General features: G+C 34.7%; 1 protein-coding gene across 7 annotated transcripts in view; it reads right to left on the bottom strand.

The window, feature by feature from the left end:
- The window catches only part of Rimklb (ribosomal modification protein rimK like family member B), an 83,892-nt gene that overhangs the window by 46,314 nt on the left and 18,140 nt on the right, over positions 1 to 19,438 (bottom strand). For all 7 annotated transcript variants that reach the window (XR_007108429.1, XR_007108431.1, XR_007108430.1 and 4 more), the window contains exon 2: positions 18,567 to 18,793. Coding sequence is in view for 1 of the 7 variants with exons in the window: in XM_047550685.1 (XP_047406641.1) it covers positions 18,567 to 18,741 (175 nt within the window). In the remaining 6 variants the exon portion in view is untranslated. The remainder of the gene's footprint in view (positions 1 to 18,566; positions 18,794 to 19,438) is intronic.

Genomic DNA, 19,438 nt, shown 5'->3' with positions numbered 1-19,438 from the left:
TCTTTCAAAGTATTCTGTGTCAATAGCTACCAGGTTCTCCTAATCCTTGTCCTCAACAAGTCCATTGTTCCAAATGAATCAAGGTAATTTTCCAATTATCAGTTTCACTACAAGTAACGTGGGTTTTTAAATTCTCATACTGAAATAAGAAAAGTGATCCTTACTACTTTCTGCCCTACCTATATCAGGTAAACAATTCTCTAAGGGTCTACTGTCCTCGATCTGTTCTCTAACTTGGGAGGCTGAGACAGGATGACTACAAGTTCAAGGCCAGCCTCAGCAACTTAACAAGACCTTGTCTCAAAAAATAAATATACACTATCATCTAAATTTTTCAAACTGTGTGGTGTTCACTAAAAATAGGAATAACAAAATCAAATCAAATTAAGGTCACAAACTTTGGTGAAACCCATGAAGTACAAATTGTTTGGATATTGTGAATTTTTTGTCCCCCAACTTAGTTTCTTCCAGACTCTCATACTTAACTGACAGTTACCTTTCAAATTTTGCACACACTGAGATTAAAATTGGGCCTTTACTATGATGATTCCTATTTCCTCTTGTTTTAAGTGCAAACTAACATTTAAGTGAACATTAGCATCAAGTAGTGCAGACCAACGTGTGCATTTGCTTGATTCAGTTTATTGTGACCTTACCAGTTTTGAATTGGAATTGCACCATTTCATAGATAAAGGAAACTAAGTATATTGCTGCACGTTTAAGTTTTCAAAACAGTGTTTAAAAATTGCATTGTTTTTATTTTTTTTTTAACTCAGTTAAAATAGACTAAAACGTTCTTTCAAAAGAGGCATCTAAACATGTTCTTAATTTTGTATGGGCTTAGATTTTGTAACCAATAAAAAAAGCTGCTATCAAATATGAAAAAAATAAATAAATAAATAAATATAAAAGGACTAGGGATATAGCCCAGTGGTAAAGTGCCTCTGGGTTCAATCCCCAGTACTGCCCCCGCAAAAAAGGAAAACCAGGCTTAGAAGAAAAAGGACAATTCTGGGGATCTAGGAAACAACCTATAGTCTCATCAAGGCATCATAACAAAATGATTAAACTCCATTTTCTGTCCTTGAGTCCTTCAGAGGGTGAGAGACATAAATGACAAATTAAATGATGGTCCAGTTTGGTTATAAAAGCAGAGGACCTTGTCTAATGACACAATCAAAACTGTATAATAATGGAAAAGGGAATTTCTCAAAAGAAAGTACATTTACTATTAGTAAAGCAAAGAAGTGGAAAAAAGGGGGTGATGAGGGAGGAATGACCAAGAAACAAGAGTATATCACAGGCCAAAAACTGAACAAATAATTTTATCTACATTATTATACTAATTCTCACAATTTTGTAACATCTGATAGGATTGTTCTATATTATAATAATGCCTTCAGTAGACAGGGATAAGAGATACTACATATCTTGTCACATTTCATCACTATCTCATCCCACATCATTACTAAGGGAATTATTCTGACATGATGCATAGGACCTGCTTGTTTACAAGAATATAACATTTACTTCAATTTGTATAGAACTTCTATTCATACAGCTAGATTTCAATTTTAATATTCAATATCACATAAAATTTAAAAAAAAAAACTGCAACCATTTTCAAGAGCAATCTGATCCCTCAATCTGAAAGAGTTTAAAGCATCAGGGTCACAAATACCAAATACCAACACTTTCCTGAACTATTTTGGAAAAGGATAGGCAATCACTCTTAAGACAGGCATGGTCACTTGGCTCTGTTAGAGAAGATAAGGTTTCATTCTAGTATCTCACTGAAGAACTAATAACTAAAAGGCAGACTGATTCAGTATGCAGACTATAATCAAATCTCCCTGGTGCTCTGTTAACAGGAGGAGCTAAAAAAAAAAGATCTAAGTATCTAAAAAAGAAGACACTGCTTCTTGGTAATTTAAGATATGAAAGCTTTTTCCTTTGAATATGCTTTTAGCATTTTGGAAAAAGAGAAAATGTACATGTCTAACACCATATCTTGTATATAATAGGTGCTCTCAAACCATTTCTTCTCAATTAACTGAGAGAAAACTTCCAAAAGAATTTAAGGAAGATGTTTAATTAGTGATAGCTGAGTTCTCAATGACAGTAATCTCAAAGAGATGATAAGTAACTGAATCAACATCACATGAAAAGTCTAATAACATTAAATTAGGAAAGAAAGCATAGTATATTCCTATGTTAAAAGTATATAATTTGAAAATCTACTAGATATGAAAACTAAAACACTAAAATAAGAGAATATATATAAAAGCGAAATGGAATCTTTTCACAAAACCATTTTTTAAAAAGAAAACAGACCCTCATTTCCAGACACAATGGCACTGCAGTTTTAAAATGATGAGATTATACTGTTTTAGATATGACAGGAATTTTGGAAAATTCAAAACCGAGTTGTCATCTTTCCTCAAAGAAGATTGACCGTCAATACACAGTTTCAAGGCTCAAGTATAAAATCACAGTCACACTGGGCATGGTGGCACACACCTGTAATTCCAGAAGCTCAGGAGGCTAAGGCAGGAGGAATATGAGTTCAAAGCCAGCCTCAGCAATTTAGCAAGGCCCTCAAGGAACTTAGGGAGACCCTGTCTCAAAATAAAAAAAGAAAGGACTGGGGACACCGCTCAGTGGTTAAGCCCCCCTGGGTTCAATCTATGGCACCAAAAAAACAAACAAAAAAACCCCACAGTCACTTTAAAAGACTAACATGTAAACTGACACAATCACTTTTATGTGAGATAAATTACATAAATAGGTGATAACATATGCATAAAACTTTAAGACTTAAGTAATTAAACAAGTCTATTATAAATCAAGTGTAATGTCTGCCTTTTTCATGACCTTTTACAAACTTCTGAAAGCAATGTGGATTTTGTAGGCTACCTGAGTAAAGAGAAAATTTTACTTTAAATTAGGAAATTACATGAGAAGCAACAAATCAGCAGTTCAAACTTTCTTTCTATTTAATTTATTTATTATGGAATCCTTCAAACAAAATATTGCAAACTGTGTAATAAATTCAATGTATTATTATCACTTCCAACTATTATCAGGACACAGTCAACCCTGTTTTTACCTATATGCCTAAACCTTCCCCCCAACCACAGATAATCTGGGTCTACAAAATAAGATATAATTTTTCATCTTTGTCTCCTTCAACATTTTTTCCCCTTTTCCCAAAAGGTAACTCATCTTTTCTCCAATTGTAGTTTAAACTTCCATTATTTATTTCTGCAAAAATTATATTTATACACTGCCCTCCTCCTAGATGATGGCAGCATCTTACTGTTTTTCCCAATTTCCTAATTTTTCTTAGGAAAATCATATTTTGCCGGGTACAGTGGCACATACCTACCTGTAATCTCAGTGATTCAGGAGGCTAAGGCAGGAGGATTACAAGTTAGAGGCCTGCCTCAGCAACTCAGTGAGACCAGTCTCAAAGTGAAAAATAAAAAAAGGCTGGGAATATAGCTCAGTGGTAAAGTGCCCCTGGATTCAATTCCCAGAACCAAAACGAAACACACAAAGAAATGATAAATGTCTGATGTGACGGATACCCTGACTTTATACATTATATGCATGTATTGAAATATCACACTCTACCCCATAAATATGTAAAATTACTATATGTCAATTAAAATAAAAATATATGAAAAAATAAAAAAGAATATCATATTTTAAGCAGTAGATATTTTAGTATGTATCTCAAGAAAAGGACTCTTAAGGAAAATAAACTTTCCTTAAATAGACCATGAAAATATATACCAGACTACAAATTATAAGTTTCTTTATTCTGAAAGACATTAACAGTGAAAATTTAAGTCAGAGAGTGAAAAATGTATTTATAATATGTATATCCATTGTGACTTGTGTACAGAATATAATACAAAACAAAAAAAGATAAAAGATAATTTAAAAATAAGCATAAGCCTACAGAACATGAGTCCTTACTGATATAAATAAAAGGGGAAGAATAATTCCATTTAATTAATATAGAGGAAAGGAGAAAAATAGCATTAGAATACTGCAGCAGGAGGGTATGATGCCACACACCTGTGATTCCAGCTACCTGGGATACTAAAGCAGTAGGACTGCAAGTTGAAGACCCGCATGAGAAATAGAGAAACTCACTTAAATTAAAAAAAAAAAAAAAAAAAAAAAATACTAACTTCAAGCAGTACCAACTGGTAAGTGCTAAAGTTTAAGGAGAAAAGGGACAACTGCATTGTCTACTAGATATCTTCCCCCTTATTATTTATTAACTGCATAGGGAAAAATAGTTAAGCTGGCTGACACAAGCTTAACTAGGTGAAGAAAGTTAACATCACCAGTAACAGGCCATAGCAACATCATGGACCCCCTGATGGGATGTACTGAGAAAGGTATAACACTTTTGTGGTATGTGTTCCTATATTTAGGAAATGGCAAAGCTTTTCCACAAAAAACTAAGGTAAACATTTTAGGCTCTGCAGTCCATATAGTCTTGGCTACAACTATTTAACACTACCAGTATAGTACAAAAACAACCACAATCAATGAAGAAAAAAGGGTACTGTTATGTTCTAAAAATTTTTTATAAAAACAGGTGGCCACTCTGTTGAACAGTTTGATGGGTCCCTATAAAAAAACTAACTTTAATCTAACAATGAGAAACACCAAAACTGTGGGACAGACTAAAAAATATACCTGTCCAGGATGTTTTAAATGCATCACACTCATAGAAGACAATGAAGGTGAGTATCCTCAGCACAGTAATAGCATAGAAAGACTCAGATCTCTTCCCTGCCCAGAGATACCAGCTTAACTGTATGAGGTCCAGAAGATCTTTCTACAAACTCCAGAAACTAGTTAAGAAGTCACAGTATTGCAGCTGCAGTATTCCAGTTCTTGACAAATGCAATGCTAAGAACAGCCACATTAAAACCACCAAAAGCCTTCTCCAAAGCCAGCACACCTCAGTGCAATCGGGAAAAACTGTTCAGTTTTCCCTGCGAAGAATTGTCGGAAGGACTACTTTCTTGTCATGACTGACTTTAAGAGCTGATGGGGAACTGGCATACTTTAGATGCCTGGGAGCTGCTGAGAAAAAGGAGGGCAGGGTGATCAACTGCAGAACCAGCCTGAAGTACCAAATATAAACACCAGAGGGAACAAGAGATTAATAATGCCTAAACAGCAGTCCAATCTCTCTAATTAGTAAACTACAAACACAGTCCTGAGAAGAAACATCTCCAGAAAACATTACAGATAGCCAATATATCTCACTGGGTTGACTGGTGATGGCATTTCTCTACAAAATCACTTTAAAGACTACGAGAGTTAAGGGCTGTTGGATGTAGCTCATGTGCCCTGGGTTCAATCCCCAGTACAGAAAAAAAAAAACAAAACCAGGAGTTAGTCACTTTTCAAAATACCCAAATTCTGGCAGAAAATTATCCAATAAAGAATTCAATAAGCTAAGACTATACAGACAACTAAACAAAATTATGAAAATGATGAAAAATGAGAATTATCAAGAGAAATTATGAAAATGACTAAATAGAAATTCAGGAAGGCTAGGAATAAAGTTAGTGAATTGTAAAAGTTCACTAGAACAATTTGGCATCATACTTAATCAGAAGATTCAATGAATCTGAAGGTGGGTCATCTGAAATTATTCAAAAAGACAATTTAGGGAAAAAATGAAGGATATGAGAAACTTACAGGATATCATCAAGCAGACCAACAAAGGGATCATGAAAATTTCAGAAGTGGAGTCAATGGGACAGAGGGTTTATTTGAAGAAATGATGGCCAAAAAAAATCTAAAATCTAAGGAAGGAAATGGACATCCAAATTCCAGCTCAACCAATGAACCGCACATTGAGACATCTAAACAATCTACCAAAAATCAATGCAAGAGAAAAAGTACATCATTGTGTACAAATGAGTTCCCATGTTATCAGTGAATTTTTAAGAAGCTTGAAAAAAGAAAATGTGAACATACATTCCAACTACTGAAAGCAAAAGTGCCATCCAAAAAAATCTATATTCAGCAAAATTGACTTTCAAAATTGAAGGAAAAGGGCTGGAGTTATAGCTCAGTGGCAGAGCACTTGCCTAGCATGTGTGAGGCACTGGGTTCAATCCTTTGCTCCACATAAAAATAAACAAATAAAGGCATTCTGTTCATCTACAACTACAAAAAAAAAATTATTTTTAATTGAAGGAAAAATATAGATACTCCAGATTTAAAAAGTTAAGTTCATCACCACTATAAACAGTAACTATACAACTATGTTGATAGATACAAAACATAAAAACATGTAATTTTTGACAACTATAACAAAGTGGGGGATGAAGAGAGAGTTTTTATAAGTAATTGAATGTATCACTTAAAAACAGACTATTATAACTTAAAGAATTTTTATAGCCCATATTAAGAACACAAAGAAAATATCCTTGTATGCTGTTGGTGGGAATGTGAACTGGCATAGGCATTATGGAAACAGTACGGGGGTTTCTAAAAAAATTAAAAATAGAACTATGTTCAGAAACCTGGAAAACACTAAGCTTAACAAAATAAGTCAGGCACAAAAATAAATACTGCATCATCTCACTTATATGTGTATAATGTAAAAATGCCAAACTTATGGAAATAGAATAGAATGGTGGTTGCCAGGGGTTGGTATGTGGAGATGCTGGTCTAAGAGGTACCCAGGGTACAGAGATTCAGTTTTCAAGTTCTGAGTATGGTGGTGACCTTTTAGATACAATGTCAAAGGCAAGAAATTATGAAATAATGAACAACTTGAACTTCATTAAAATTAAAAACTTCTGTTCTCTTAAGACAATATTAAGAGAATGAAAGAAAATATCTGCCACAATCTGACTACTACTGAGAACAGATCAGACATGTCTAAACTGGTACACATTGTACAGAAAAGCTCACCTATACTATGCAAGTATCAATGTCAAAAGAAAAAGAAAGGTAAAGAAACAATTCAAGATTAAAGGAAACTAATGATAGGTGACAAATGCAATGAGTGATCCTGAAAAAACCCTGAAGCAGGGTGTGATGCATACCTGTAGTTCCAGCCATCTAGGAGACAGAGGTAGAAGGATGGCTTGAAGTCAGGCATGGTGGCACATGCCTATAATTACAGTGGCTTGGGAGGCTAAGGCAGGATTGAGAGTTCAAAGCCAGCCTCAGCAACTAAGAGAGGCCCTAAGCAACTCAGTGAGACTCTGTCTCTAAATAAAATATTCAAAAAAGAGCTGGGGATGTGGGGAAGTGCACATGGGTTCAATCCCTGGTCCCCCTTCCCCCGCCAAAAAGATGGCTTCAGTCCAGGAGTTTGAAAACAGCCTGGGCATCATAGTGAATCTCTCTCTTAAAAAAAAAAAAAAAAACTATAATAAAATTCCTTGGGGGCTGGGGTTATGGGCTCAGTGGTAGAGTGCTTGCCTAGAATGTGCAAGGCACTGGGTTAGATTCTCAGCACCACATAAAAATAAATAAAACAAAGGTTCAATGACAACTAAAATATATATGTAAATAAAATTCCTGAATAGTGCTAAGCTTATATACTTAATCTTAGGAAACATACACTTAAGAATTTGTTGGACCTCATTCTAAATAGTACAGAAAAAAAGCTCATGGGGGGAAGCAAATGTAGCAAATGTTAACAACTGGTAAAAACTGAGTAAACAGTAAACAGGAGTTCTTTGTACTATTTTTGCAACATTTCTATAAATTTGAAACTATTTCAAAATAAAAAGGTTTTAAAAGTACAAGGCCAATAGACCAATTTTAGCTTACTGAAAGGAGAAATGAATATTAAAGACTAAATAGCACCTTATAAAAAGAAAATCACTTATTAAGCAAACACAAATCTTGTGGTATCTTAAAATTAGGAATACCCTTAAATATAAAATAAAAGAATAATGATCTTTCAACTGTAAAACAGGCAAACACTGCCATCTGAAGAAATTGGCCCAACAGCTTCAGAGAAGACATTAATGATATAGATAATAAAATTCTGAAATAAGGATTCTTCCCAAAACACTCTTTAAACAAAAGCAAGCAAAAAGGTTCAAAAATTTTTAAAAAATTCTTATTTTTAAAAAATTATTTGCAGTGCTGGGGACTGAACCCAAGGCCTCACACATGTTGGGCAAGCATTCTACCACTAAGCTACATCCTCAGCTCAATACAATAAGTTTTAAAATTTTTACCAAAGGTTAATTATGTATTTTATCTACCCAGCAATGTTCCACATTTGTTTAAATATTAAATGTTTATTTAATATTTATTGCTGTTTATACTTTTAAAATTTTCAGTCTCAAAAGAGATGACAAATGTTTGAAGTGATGGCTGTCAATTATTCTGAGTTGGTCATTACATACTATATGTGCACTAAAATGTCACTGTACTCCATAAAGATGTGCTAGTAAGTCAATTTTTGAAAATTTTAAATTTCAGCCTGTGTTTGACAGAAGCAGCTCCAATTGGTCATAAACTCCAAAATGTATCATTACCAGATATTCTGAAACTCTGACCAAGGAAAACATTTTTTAAAATTTGATCCACAAATTTCCTGTACCAAAACAAACAATTAGGATAGTTTTTTCTTATTGTCTCTTGAATATAGTTTAAGGAATACAGTCCAGAGTATGACAAATGCAGCAAAACTACCTCATCCTGTTTGTCCCCTGAAGTGAATTTCTGGTCCTTAATGTATTCTGTGCTTAGCTGAGATGAAGTCTCATGAAAGAACTCCAAAGAACTCCAAAGGCTAATTAAAACAGAAAAGGTGGGACTCAGTTTGCCTCTGTGTATTTATTACCTTCTCCATTGGGAAATAAAATGCTTTTATTTTACATAAATAAATACATCTATTTTTATTAAAATCTGTAATTTGAAATACATGTTAACGCCTTCCTAGTATTACTGTGTTCAGTTAGTTAATAAAAATACAATAAACTTTGAGAAGCTAAATGATACCAAGGGCAAGTAAAATATGACAGCACCTAAACAAAATGGCCACCTAAAAATTGATTAATTTAAGGCCACAATTAATACAATCAAAAGGAACTCAAAGTGCCGGGCACAGCAGCGCATGTCTGTAATCCCAGGAACTCCAGAGGCTAAGGCAGGAAGATTCCAAGTTCAAGGCCTGCCTTAGTAACTTAGTGAGGCCCTAAACAATTTAATAAGATCCTGTCTCAAAATAAAAAATAAAAAGGGCTGGGGATGTGGTTCAGTGGTTAGGTGCCCAGTACCAAAAAATAAATCAATACATATATAGATATACATACATACATAAAATAAAGGAAGCTCAAATTCATTCCAAATATAGCTGGATTCCTTTTGAGATCAGTAAGTAATACATAATTTAATGAAATAGTATGTCTTATTAAACAGATATATGTACATATCTGTAAAAGCTAATTGAGGTGAGGGTAATAGGCCTTATCTCTTGCTCATAAGAAAATAAACTGCAACTGGGGATATAGCATAGTAGTAGAGTGCTTTCTTAGCACATTCAAAGCCCTGGGCTCAATTCCAAATATAGTCAAAAAAAAAAAAGTGCAAGAAATTATACAACCTTTCTGGTAATCAATTTGCAACATCTGTCAAACCAACCCCTCAACCCCCATCCTCCAAAAAACATAAAAATATGCACTGATTCAATGATTCCTTTCAGAAATTTGCATTACAGAAATACAAATGACCAGTATAAAGAAATAAATAAAAATTCCATCAGATTAAACTAAGAGTTTCTTTTTAAACTGTAAACAACTTAAATATCTAATAAAGTATGAGGAAAAACAACACTGAAACTTAGTATGGGCCAGGCTCTATTTTAAGGACTTGACTTTTATTACCTTTTTTGATCTTCATAACAATCCTATAACATGGCTTCCATTATACACATGATGAAAAGCACTCAGAAGTTCAATCTCTTGTCCAAGATATACAGTTAGTAAGTGCAGACAAGATTTAATCCCAAACAGACTGATTCTAGAGCAAATTCCTTTAACCACTAATCCTATACTGCTATATTACGTTCATATAATGTAACACTACAAAGCTATTAAAATTTGTGTTATGCATCAATACCTTTCAAGAGAAAAATGGCCCCAAGACAAAACTAGATTGTAAAGGTAGGCTATAAATAAAAATGCAAAGTATTTTTATAATCACATTTAAAATTACAGTTTGTAACTACATGTTATGCATATTATCCATAAAAAGACTTGAAGGATACATATAGCATAAGTTTAACAGTGACCTTCTAGAGATGTGAAAATTATTTTTTATACTAGACAAATTATAGTTACATTGTGTACACGTACAAATATGTAACCACAAATTCCACCATTATGTACAACTATAATGCACCAATAAAAAAATATGAAAAAAGAAAATTACGTATTTCAGTGCTGGAGATTGAACCCTGAGTATAGTGCATGCTATGCTCTACCACTGAGCTAAATTATGCCCCCAGCACAAAATTACAAAAAACTGTTTAACCTTCCTTGTTCTTGTCTATATTTTTCCAATTTTCTAGAACAAATCATTTATTACTTTTGTTAGAAAATTTGGTGGGGGCAGGTACCAGGATTGCCTAGCCTCCTCCTTTTAAAAACTATTTTAACACAGTGTCTCTCTAGTTTACCTAGGGCCTCGCTAAATTGCTGAGCTGGCTTTGAACTTTCGATCCTCCTGCTTCAGGCTCCAGAAACACTGGGATTACAGGCATGGTCCACCACACCCAGCTAGGAAACAATTTTTTTAAAAAATCTGCTTTTCACAAATGAGGCTACATATTGGTATATTTATGAAATCCTGTCATAATTTATACATACAAAGCTTGATCAGCTCCAAAAGTCTGAGTGCCACAATGAGATTATCAACAATTAGGAAGGAAAGGTTGGGAAAACAATTTTAAGAAGTTTAATATATGACTTTATTATTTGTATAGATATTATCATCCTGGTTAAGAAACTGATATGATGAAAGGTTAAATAATTTGTCCTAAGTCTCACAACTGGTAAAACTAGAATTTAAATACAGTTTGTTTGCTTCAACACCCCTGAGTTGTAGGATTCCAGGAGGAAAAAGGTTGAAAATAACTGTTGACCAATTAATTTACCAAGAAGAAAATAAACTAACAAAGAATGAGTAACTCACCATAAATTGGTAGGTGGCATATAGAAAATTCACAGAACTAGGATTTGTTTAAATGGGATTGTATTCCACAAAACTGGGCAAGTAACAATCTTTCATACTATTTCCTTCTCTTTAAATTAGAAGATCAGAGTTGGGTGCTGTGTCACGTGCCTATAATAGCAGCTCGGGAAGCTGAGGAAGGAGGATTGAAAGTCCAAAGGCTGCGTGAGCAGTTTAGCGAGGGCCTTAAGCAATTTAGAGAGCCCCTGTCTCAAAAAAAAAAAAGGGAGGGGTGGGGGGTGCTGGGGAATATGGCTGTGTGATTAAGCGCTCCTGGGTTCAATCCCTGGTACTTAAATAAATAAAATTAGAGGATCATGGCTCAGTGGTAGAATACTGCCCAGCATGTGTGAGTGCCTGCGTTAAAAAAAAAATTAATCTTAAAAATTTTAATGAGAGGATGACAGACAGATACATTGGCCTATAACCCCAGTGACTCAAGGTTGAGGCAGGAAGACCTCAAGTTCATGGACAGCACTAGCAACTTAGTAAGACCCAATCTCAAAATAAAACAAAAATTTTAAAAAAAGGGCTGCAGATGGAGCTTAGTGGTAGAGTACCCTGGATTCAATCCCCCCAAATAAATAAATTAGTAATAATTAATTTAATTATTATAACTATAATATATATGTAATATTTATTATTACTAGAGGATGAATAGATTTCCTAATTCCTAAAGTTCCTGTACCAAAAATATGCTGCTCTCACTCCCCTCTACATATACATACACATACTCACTCAAATTAAGTTAGATGAAACATGTACATTTATTTTAATAGTCTTCATTTTTAAAAGAATTTGACAGCATACAACTCCAAATTACACACAAATTAGGGGAGAAAGTGCTTTTCCTGAAAAACCATAACTTTTGACAGTAATAAGATTAAATATCTGAATGCTTGCTAAAACTTTCATCCTGGTTGGAATTGTAGCTCAGTGGCAGAGCACTTGCCTAGTAAGCACAAGAACCTGGCTCTGATCCTCAACACCAAAACAAAACAAAAACTCTGCTGTATACAACTATAACCAGGAAGCCCTGACTTGTTTTCTGACTCCAGAAGATTTGTTTTCTAATCCACTCCATCTCTTAAAGGAGATATATTCCTCCTCCTATACCTAACATTAATTAACTTTCTCCTAGATGCTCCAGTAAAGATCCTGGTCCCCCAATTCCTTCTTTCATCAACAGGTCACCAAAATGATGCATTCGCCAAATACTGGTGAGAATCAGAACAACAAGAACTCTCATTTTGCTGATCAGAATGTAAAATGAAACACTTTTTTTTTTTTTTTTTTTTTTTGCAGCGCTGGGGATCGAACCCAGGGTCCTGTGCTTGCAAGGCAAGCACTTTACCAACTGAGCTATCTCCCCAACCCTACAAACACTTTTTAAGGCAGTTTCTTACTAAGCTAAACATCTTGCCATATGATCTAGCAATCATGTTTTTTGACATGTATTAACCCAAAGGAGTAAAAAAATCCATGCCCATACAAAACATATACAAAATAATTTAAATCAGCTCTATTTATAACTGCCAGAACTTAGAAGTAGCCAAGATATCCTTCAATGGTATATGAGTAAATAAACTGTGGTACATCTAGACAAATGTAATATTATTCAGCACTAAAAAGAAATAAAAAACTATCATGCCAGAAAAAGACATGCTAGAACCTTAAATGGGTATTATTAATTTTAAAAAGTCAACACAAAAAAGGCTACTGTTATGGTTTAGATATGAGGTGTCCTCAAAAGCTCACATGTGAGACAATGGAAGAAAGCTGGAGGAAGTGGGAATTGGGGCATGACCTTGGAGTACATATTTGTATCTGGCAAGCAGTTTTTCTCTCTCTGCTTCCTGCTCTTCAAGTGAGCTGTTTCCCTGTGTACTTTTCCACCTTGATGTCCTGGCTCACCTAGAGTCCCAAGGAATGGAATAAGACTTCTGAAACCATGAGCCCTCAAATAAACTTTTCCTCCCCTACAATTGTGCTGGTTGGGTCATTTAGTCAAGCTGTGAAAAAGATGACTAAAACAGCTACATAGTTTATTATTCAGCTATGAATTTTAGGCAAGGAAAACTATGAAGAAAGTCCAAGGTTGTCAAGAGGGAAGAAAGGGACAGAGGATGAATAGGTGGGAGAAGAAAGAAATGATAAATTAGCAGAGTACACAGGATTTTTAAGACACTGAAACTATTCTGTAAAAAACTACAATAGATACATATCATTATACATTTGTTCAAGCCCACAGAATGTTCAACACAAGAGTGGACCACAAGGTGAACTAAGGATTTTGGGTAATAATGATGTCAATGCAAGTTCACCAATTTTAAACTAATGTACCCCTCTAGTAGCGTATGTAGATGAAGGGAGGAACCTATGCATTCGTGTAGGGAAGGGATACAGGAGAGATCTACTTCCTACTCAATTTTGCTGTAAACTTAAAAACTCTTCTAAAAATTGAAGGTTTTTATAAAAATGGCTTAGACTTCCAACTATGACATTATGAAAAAGTGAATAAATTCTCATTCCCAAACATTCAAGTACAAAACTGTCTAAGTATGTGTTTTAAATTCTACTATGGGACTCAGGAAATTAGCCAAAGACAAACTAATAGAGACACATTTAATAACAACCAAACAAAAAGGTAGAATAGGGCTTGGGTTGGGTTGTAGCTCAGTGGTAGAGTGCACATGTGAGGAACTGGGTTCGATCCTCAGCACCACATAAAAAAATAAATAAATAAAATAAAGGTACCGTGTCCATCTACAACTGAAAAAAAAAAAAAAAAAAAAGGCTAGAACACTGGGTATGAACAATGAGAGTCTATGGCCTTTTTTTGCCTAAGGCTACCTCCATTTCCTAACTCTACCTGCAAAACTTAGTTGGCAGAGTAGTTTGACCTGGGTGAAGTAGCTGTGAAAAACAGCAGACTTGCTGCCAGAGAGGGTGATTCTGAGGATGAGGCACAGAAGCTAAAAAACCAAGGCCTCAATGTCAATAAAAGAGATGAACAGGGAAAATATAATTATGGTAGCCCAAGGATACAGTTCTACCACAGGCAAGTTTGGTCTAACCAACTCTGCTCTAATATTATTTTTTTCTTCGAAGAGGCATATACTGCAGAGAAATGTTCCAAAAAATTTTAACTGAGAAATGAAGTTATTCAAAGAAAAACTCTTGGAGACCATTGTTTTAGGTCTATATAGAAAAAGAGAATTCTATGAAAAAGTTTTCTTATCTATAAAATGGTAATATAACATTCCCTAAAAGAAGATGTGAGACTTAAATGTGAAATAATAGTTTTTAAAAACACCTAGAAATGTCTGGATACACAAGAGATATATCAATGAAAAGCCATAAAGAAAATTAATTTAATGCTATAGGGAATAATAAGTTCCTGAAGACTTTTTAATGGACGTTAAGATAATCAGAGCCAGAATAGCTTGGAAGCCTGAGGCAGGAGGATCACAGGTTCCAAGCCAGCCTCAGCAATTTAGCAAGGCTGTAAGCAACCTAGTGAGACCCTGTCTCAAAGTAAATAATAAAAAGTGCTGGGGGTGTGGCTCAGTGACTAAGTGCCCCTGGGTTTAGTCTCTTGTTCAAAAAAAAAAAAAATAGATAATCGGAGCAGTGTTCAATTAAGATACAAAAGAGCTAAAGAGGAAAGACTGATGTGAAAAGTTAAAGTGCACAAATGGGCTAAGGATATGAACAGACACTTCACAGAAGAAGATCTACAAGCAATCAACAAACATAAGAAAAAATGTTCACCATCTTTAGTAATAAGAGAAATGCAAATCAAAACTACACTAAGATTCCATCTCACCCCAATCAGAATGGCGAATATCAAGAATACAAGCAACAACAGGTGTTGGAGAGGATGTGGGGAAAAAGATACACTCATACATTACTGGTGGGGTTGTAAATTAGTGCAGCCACTCTGGAAAGCAGTATGGAGATTCCTCAGAAAGCTTGGAATGGAACCACCATTTGACCCAGCTATCCCACTCCTCGGCCTATACCCAAAGGACTTAAAATCAGCATACTACAGAGATCAGCCACATCAATGTTCATAGCTGCTCAATTCACAATAGGCAGACTGTGGAACCAACCTAGATGTCCTTCAATTGATGAATGGATAAAGAAACTGTGGTATATATACACAGTGGACTATTACTCAGCTATAAAGAATAATAAAATTATGGCATTTGCAGGCAAATGGATGAAATTGGAGAATATCATGCTGAGATAAGCCAATCTCAAAAATCCAAAAGACAAATGATCTCACTGATAAGTGGATGAAGACACATAATGGGGGGTGGGAGGGTGGCAAGAATGGAGGAAGGAGGGACTGTATAGAGGGAAAAGAGGGGTGGGAGGGGGGGGAGGAAAAAACAGAATGAATCAAACATCATTACCCTATGTAAATGTATGATTACGCAAATGGTATGCTGTTACTCCATGTACAATCAGAAACAACATGTATCCCATTTGTTTACAATAAAAATAAATTAAAAAAAAGAAAAGAGAAAGTGCTAAAGGGCTGTTGCAGTCATTAAAATTTGAGGCCATGACTGTCTGACTCAGGATAAGAAGAAGATAGAATAGTTATAATTTAGAATGAAAAAAACTAAGGAAGTTGTGACAGGCTCTAAGAGTTAGATTTTTAAATATCATAAGTCCAGATCAGTGTGAGAAATGTGATGTTACAAAGAAGCTCAGGTAAGAAGGAAGTTGTAGGAGAAAAAGTGAGTTCAGCTTTGACAAACTGGCATACAAATACTAGCTGACATCTAAGTGAAAATGTCTAGCAGGCAACTGAGAAAAAAAAATGCAACAGTAATGGTTTTCTTTTTTTTTTTTTTTTTTTTTTTGTGGTGCCTTGTGCAGCCCCTAACAATAATGGTTTTCAACCCTAGATCTTTTTCAACTATTCAAACTAATTTCTACCTCCCAAATCTTGCCAGTCTACTTGGCAACACTAGATTTCTTTTCTTTTTCTTTTGAGGTGCTGGGGATCAAACCTAGGGGCACTTAACCACTGAGCTATATGCCCAGCCCTTTTTAAATTCTGAAACAGGGTCTTGCTAAGTTGCTTAGACTGACCTCAAATTTACCACACTCCTGCATCAGCCTCCTAAGTAGCTATGCCACCAGGATTACAGGCTATGCCACCAGGCTCAGCTGAGACACCAGATTTCTTTCTTTCTTTCTTTCTTTTTTTTGCGGTGCTGCGGATTGAGGCCAGGGCCTTTCTTAAAGAACCCTGGCTCTGGCCTTTGGTTTTCTAACCTTTAAAACACATAAGTAAACACCAGAAGTCTGTGGGAGTAGTATTAAGTGAACTAATGTTTCACATTGGTATGTCTTCTTTTCATGAAGACTTCAAGAGTGTAGCTCCCAAAAATAAAGCATCTGAGGTTCTGACTTTGGTTTCAACAACAGCTATACATACACTTATACTAAAAGTTATAAACGAGCTGTAATAATTTTACATTTATTTGAATGATTATTAAAGTTGACCTTTAGAAAATAGGGACTATGTTTTATTTTGCACACCATACCAATCAATCACTATCTAGGAAGTTCTCCAATAATATGCAATGGAAGAATGAAAGTGAGTTTGCTCAATGTCTTCTGAATCTGAAAATCTAGGCATAAAAATTGAAAAGAGAATTGGATTCAATAATAAAATAATGAACATCATCCTCCTAGCCCGGTGCAGTGGTACACACTTGCAATCCCAGTGATTCAGGAGGCAGAAGGAGGAGCACAAGTTCAAGGCCAGCCTCAGCAATTTAGTGAGACCCTGTCTCAAAATAAAAATAAAAAAGGTCAGACATGATGGTGCATGCCTGTAATTCCAGCATTGAGGGAGGCTGAGACAGGAAGGTCCTGAGTTCAAGGTCCTGAGGTCAGTCTCAGCAAAAGTGAGGCACTAAGCAACTCAGTGAGACCCTGTCTCTAAACAAAATACAAAATCAGGCTTGGCATGTGGCTCAGTGGTCAAGTGCCTCTGAGTTCAATCCCTGGTACCTCCACCCAAAAAAAAAGGACTGGAGGTATACTCAAAAAAAAAAAAAAAAAAAAAAAGGTAGTAATTACATCTCAGAGAAGAAGAAAACTTATTCACTTAAGTGAAATAGCATGGAAACATAACAATAATTGCTCAAAGGATGAAGTAAATGTTAAAAGAAAGCTAAGAATAAAGACTGTTTGCTAAGATAGTCTGCTTAGTTAAATCTGGAATTAGACAAGATTCTGCATCTATTAACCACCCTTTGAATAAAATTATCTACAGCAAATAAAAGTAAGAATTTAATACACTCTGCATATCATCAATTCACACAATAACTGTCTCTCTCCATTGTATTAATGAGGAAATTAAAACCAGGAAGCCTCATTATGATTCTAGTCACAAAGCAAGTAAGTAATCTACTTTTTTTGTTTGTTTTATAAGTGATCTAGAATATATATATATATATGCTAAATTATAATTTATGTTCTGAAAGCCAATCAAAAATTCCACTTCTCTGATACCATGTGAAATTCCCAGACAGAAATAACCACTTATGCTAACAAGCTATAACTTTTCAAAGCAAAAATTTAGATTCCTGAAAGTCAGACCTCAAGAGTTTCTATGCTCTTCCAGGGTATCTTTCCCTTTTAATCCTACAACAAATGTGAAATATTACAAATACCAGAAATATTTTTATCACCAATGAGTCACATCATTAACACATTCACATCATTAACACACACCCTTAATAAAGCTTGTTTTAGTTTATGCTACAAATTATTTTATAAAGAAAATGAAAATAAGAGTCACTGTACACTGATAACAGGACCTTTGAAAGGCACAAATTCCCTTAGGAATTCCTTATGAACAAGTATTTAAAACTAGAAGACAGAAATAGTTAGGCATGATGGCACACACCCTACAGTCCCCATTACTCAGAAGGCTGAGGCAGAAAGATGGTAAGTTCTAGGCCAACCTGTACAACTTAAAATAAAATTTTTAAAAAGCAGGGCTGGTTATGTAGCTCAGAGTTAGAGCTTTTGCCTGTACAAGCCCTTGGGTTCAATCTCCAGTACTGTAAACTAGAAGACAATAAAAATAGGAGTAAAGTAGAAAGTCATTTTAATTTCCTTCCTGTTTTAGGAAACTATTAATGTTTTTATAAAATATACCAGATTTTATGATCAAATGATGCTTAAAAATGCTAAGGCTATTAAGGATTCATCTGTCCTAAAACAGAAAGATTCACACTATTCTAAGCAAAAATTCAAAAGATCACTCAGTATAGACTTACCTAGGTTTCCTTGCTCAATTGTCAGCACCACCTCATCCATCACCACAGCCCTGAAGTCCAATTCCTCTTCACCACATTTTGACTTCAAAGCACGTAATATCTCTTTCTGGGGATAGTCTTCCCTGATGCGACGATCTGTCAAAAACCACAATTTCGCAGCCACAGAGCTACACATCTTGATCTGCTTACTCTTTCTCTTCCGGATTATTTCTTCTTGACTATAAACTCTAGATGGAGAAAATATACATACAAATCAAGAAATCTACTTGAAATCTGGATTTTATACATGTAAATGCTGATTATATAAAACTGTGCAATAACTATAATATGGTTATTATATAGTAATTAGGAAAAAAGTGAAGATACTATGCCTTTTTTCATTTTCATTCAAATTAAAAATTATATACCAGTAAAAATATAGAAACTGGCAACCTTTAATAAATAAATTTCTCTTTTTTCCTCTAAGGAAACTCTCACTGCAGCTTAACAGATTAATAATTACAGCAGGTCACTTGAAAGAATGGTGGGGCATAAAGAAAGAATATAGGTCAGTATATTATCTAGGAATATACTTCAACCTGATCACTTCCTTTTCAGTTTCATTTCTTCCCTCAAAATCATTCTCTTTCTTGACATGAAATAGACGAAATTCCAATCAAAAAGATACCCCATCTTTCCCAGCAGTAGATAGTCTGATTATGTATATTTTGTAGCTGTAATTAGCTTAACATTCAATTTTCTTCCTATGCTTTGTTATAGTTATGTACAAAGTGAGATAACAGCACTAGTACTACTAGGTAAATAAATGCTGGCTTCACTTACACAGTTATTTTAATCAAAGTAAGTAGAGAAGCAGCAAAAGGACTTTAAAT

This window comes from Sciurus carolinensis, chromosome 4 (assembly GCF_902686445.1).
Source record: "Sciurus carolinensis chromosome 4, mSciCar1.2, whole genome shotgun sequence".
Lineage (NCBI taxonomy): Eukaryota > Metazoa > Chordata > Mammalia > Rodentia > Sciuridae > Sciurus > Sciurus carolinensis.
The sequence above is the reverse complement of the archived record's forward strand: the minus strand, read 5'-3'. Positions and strand labels throughout refer to the sequence as shown.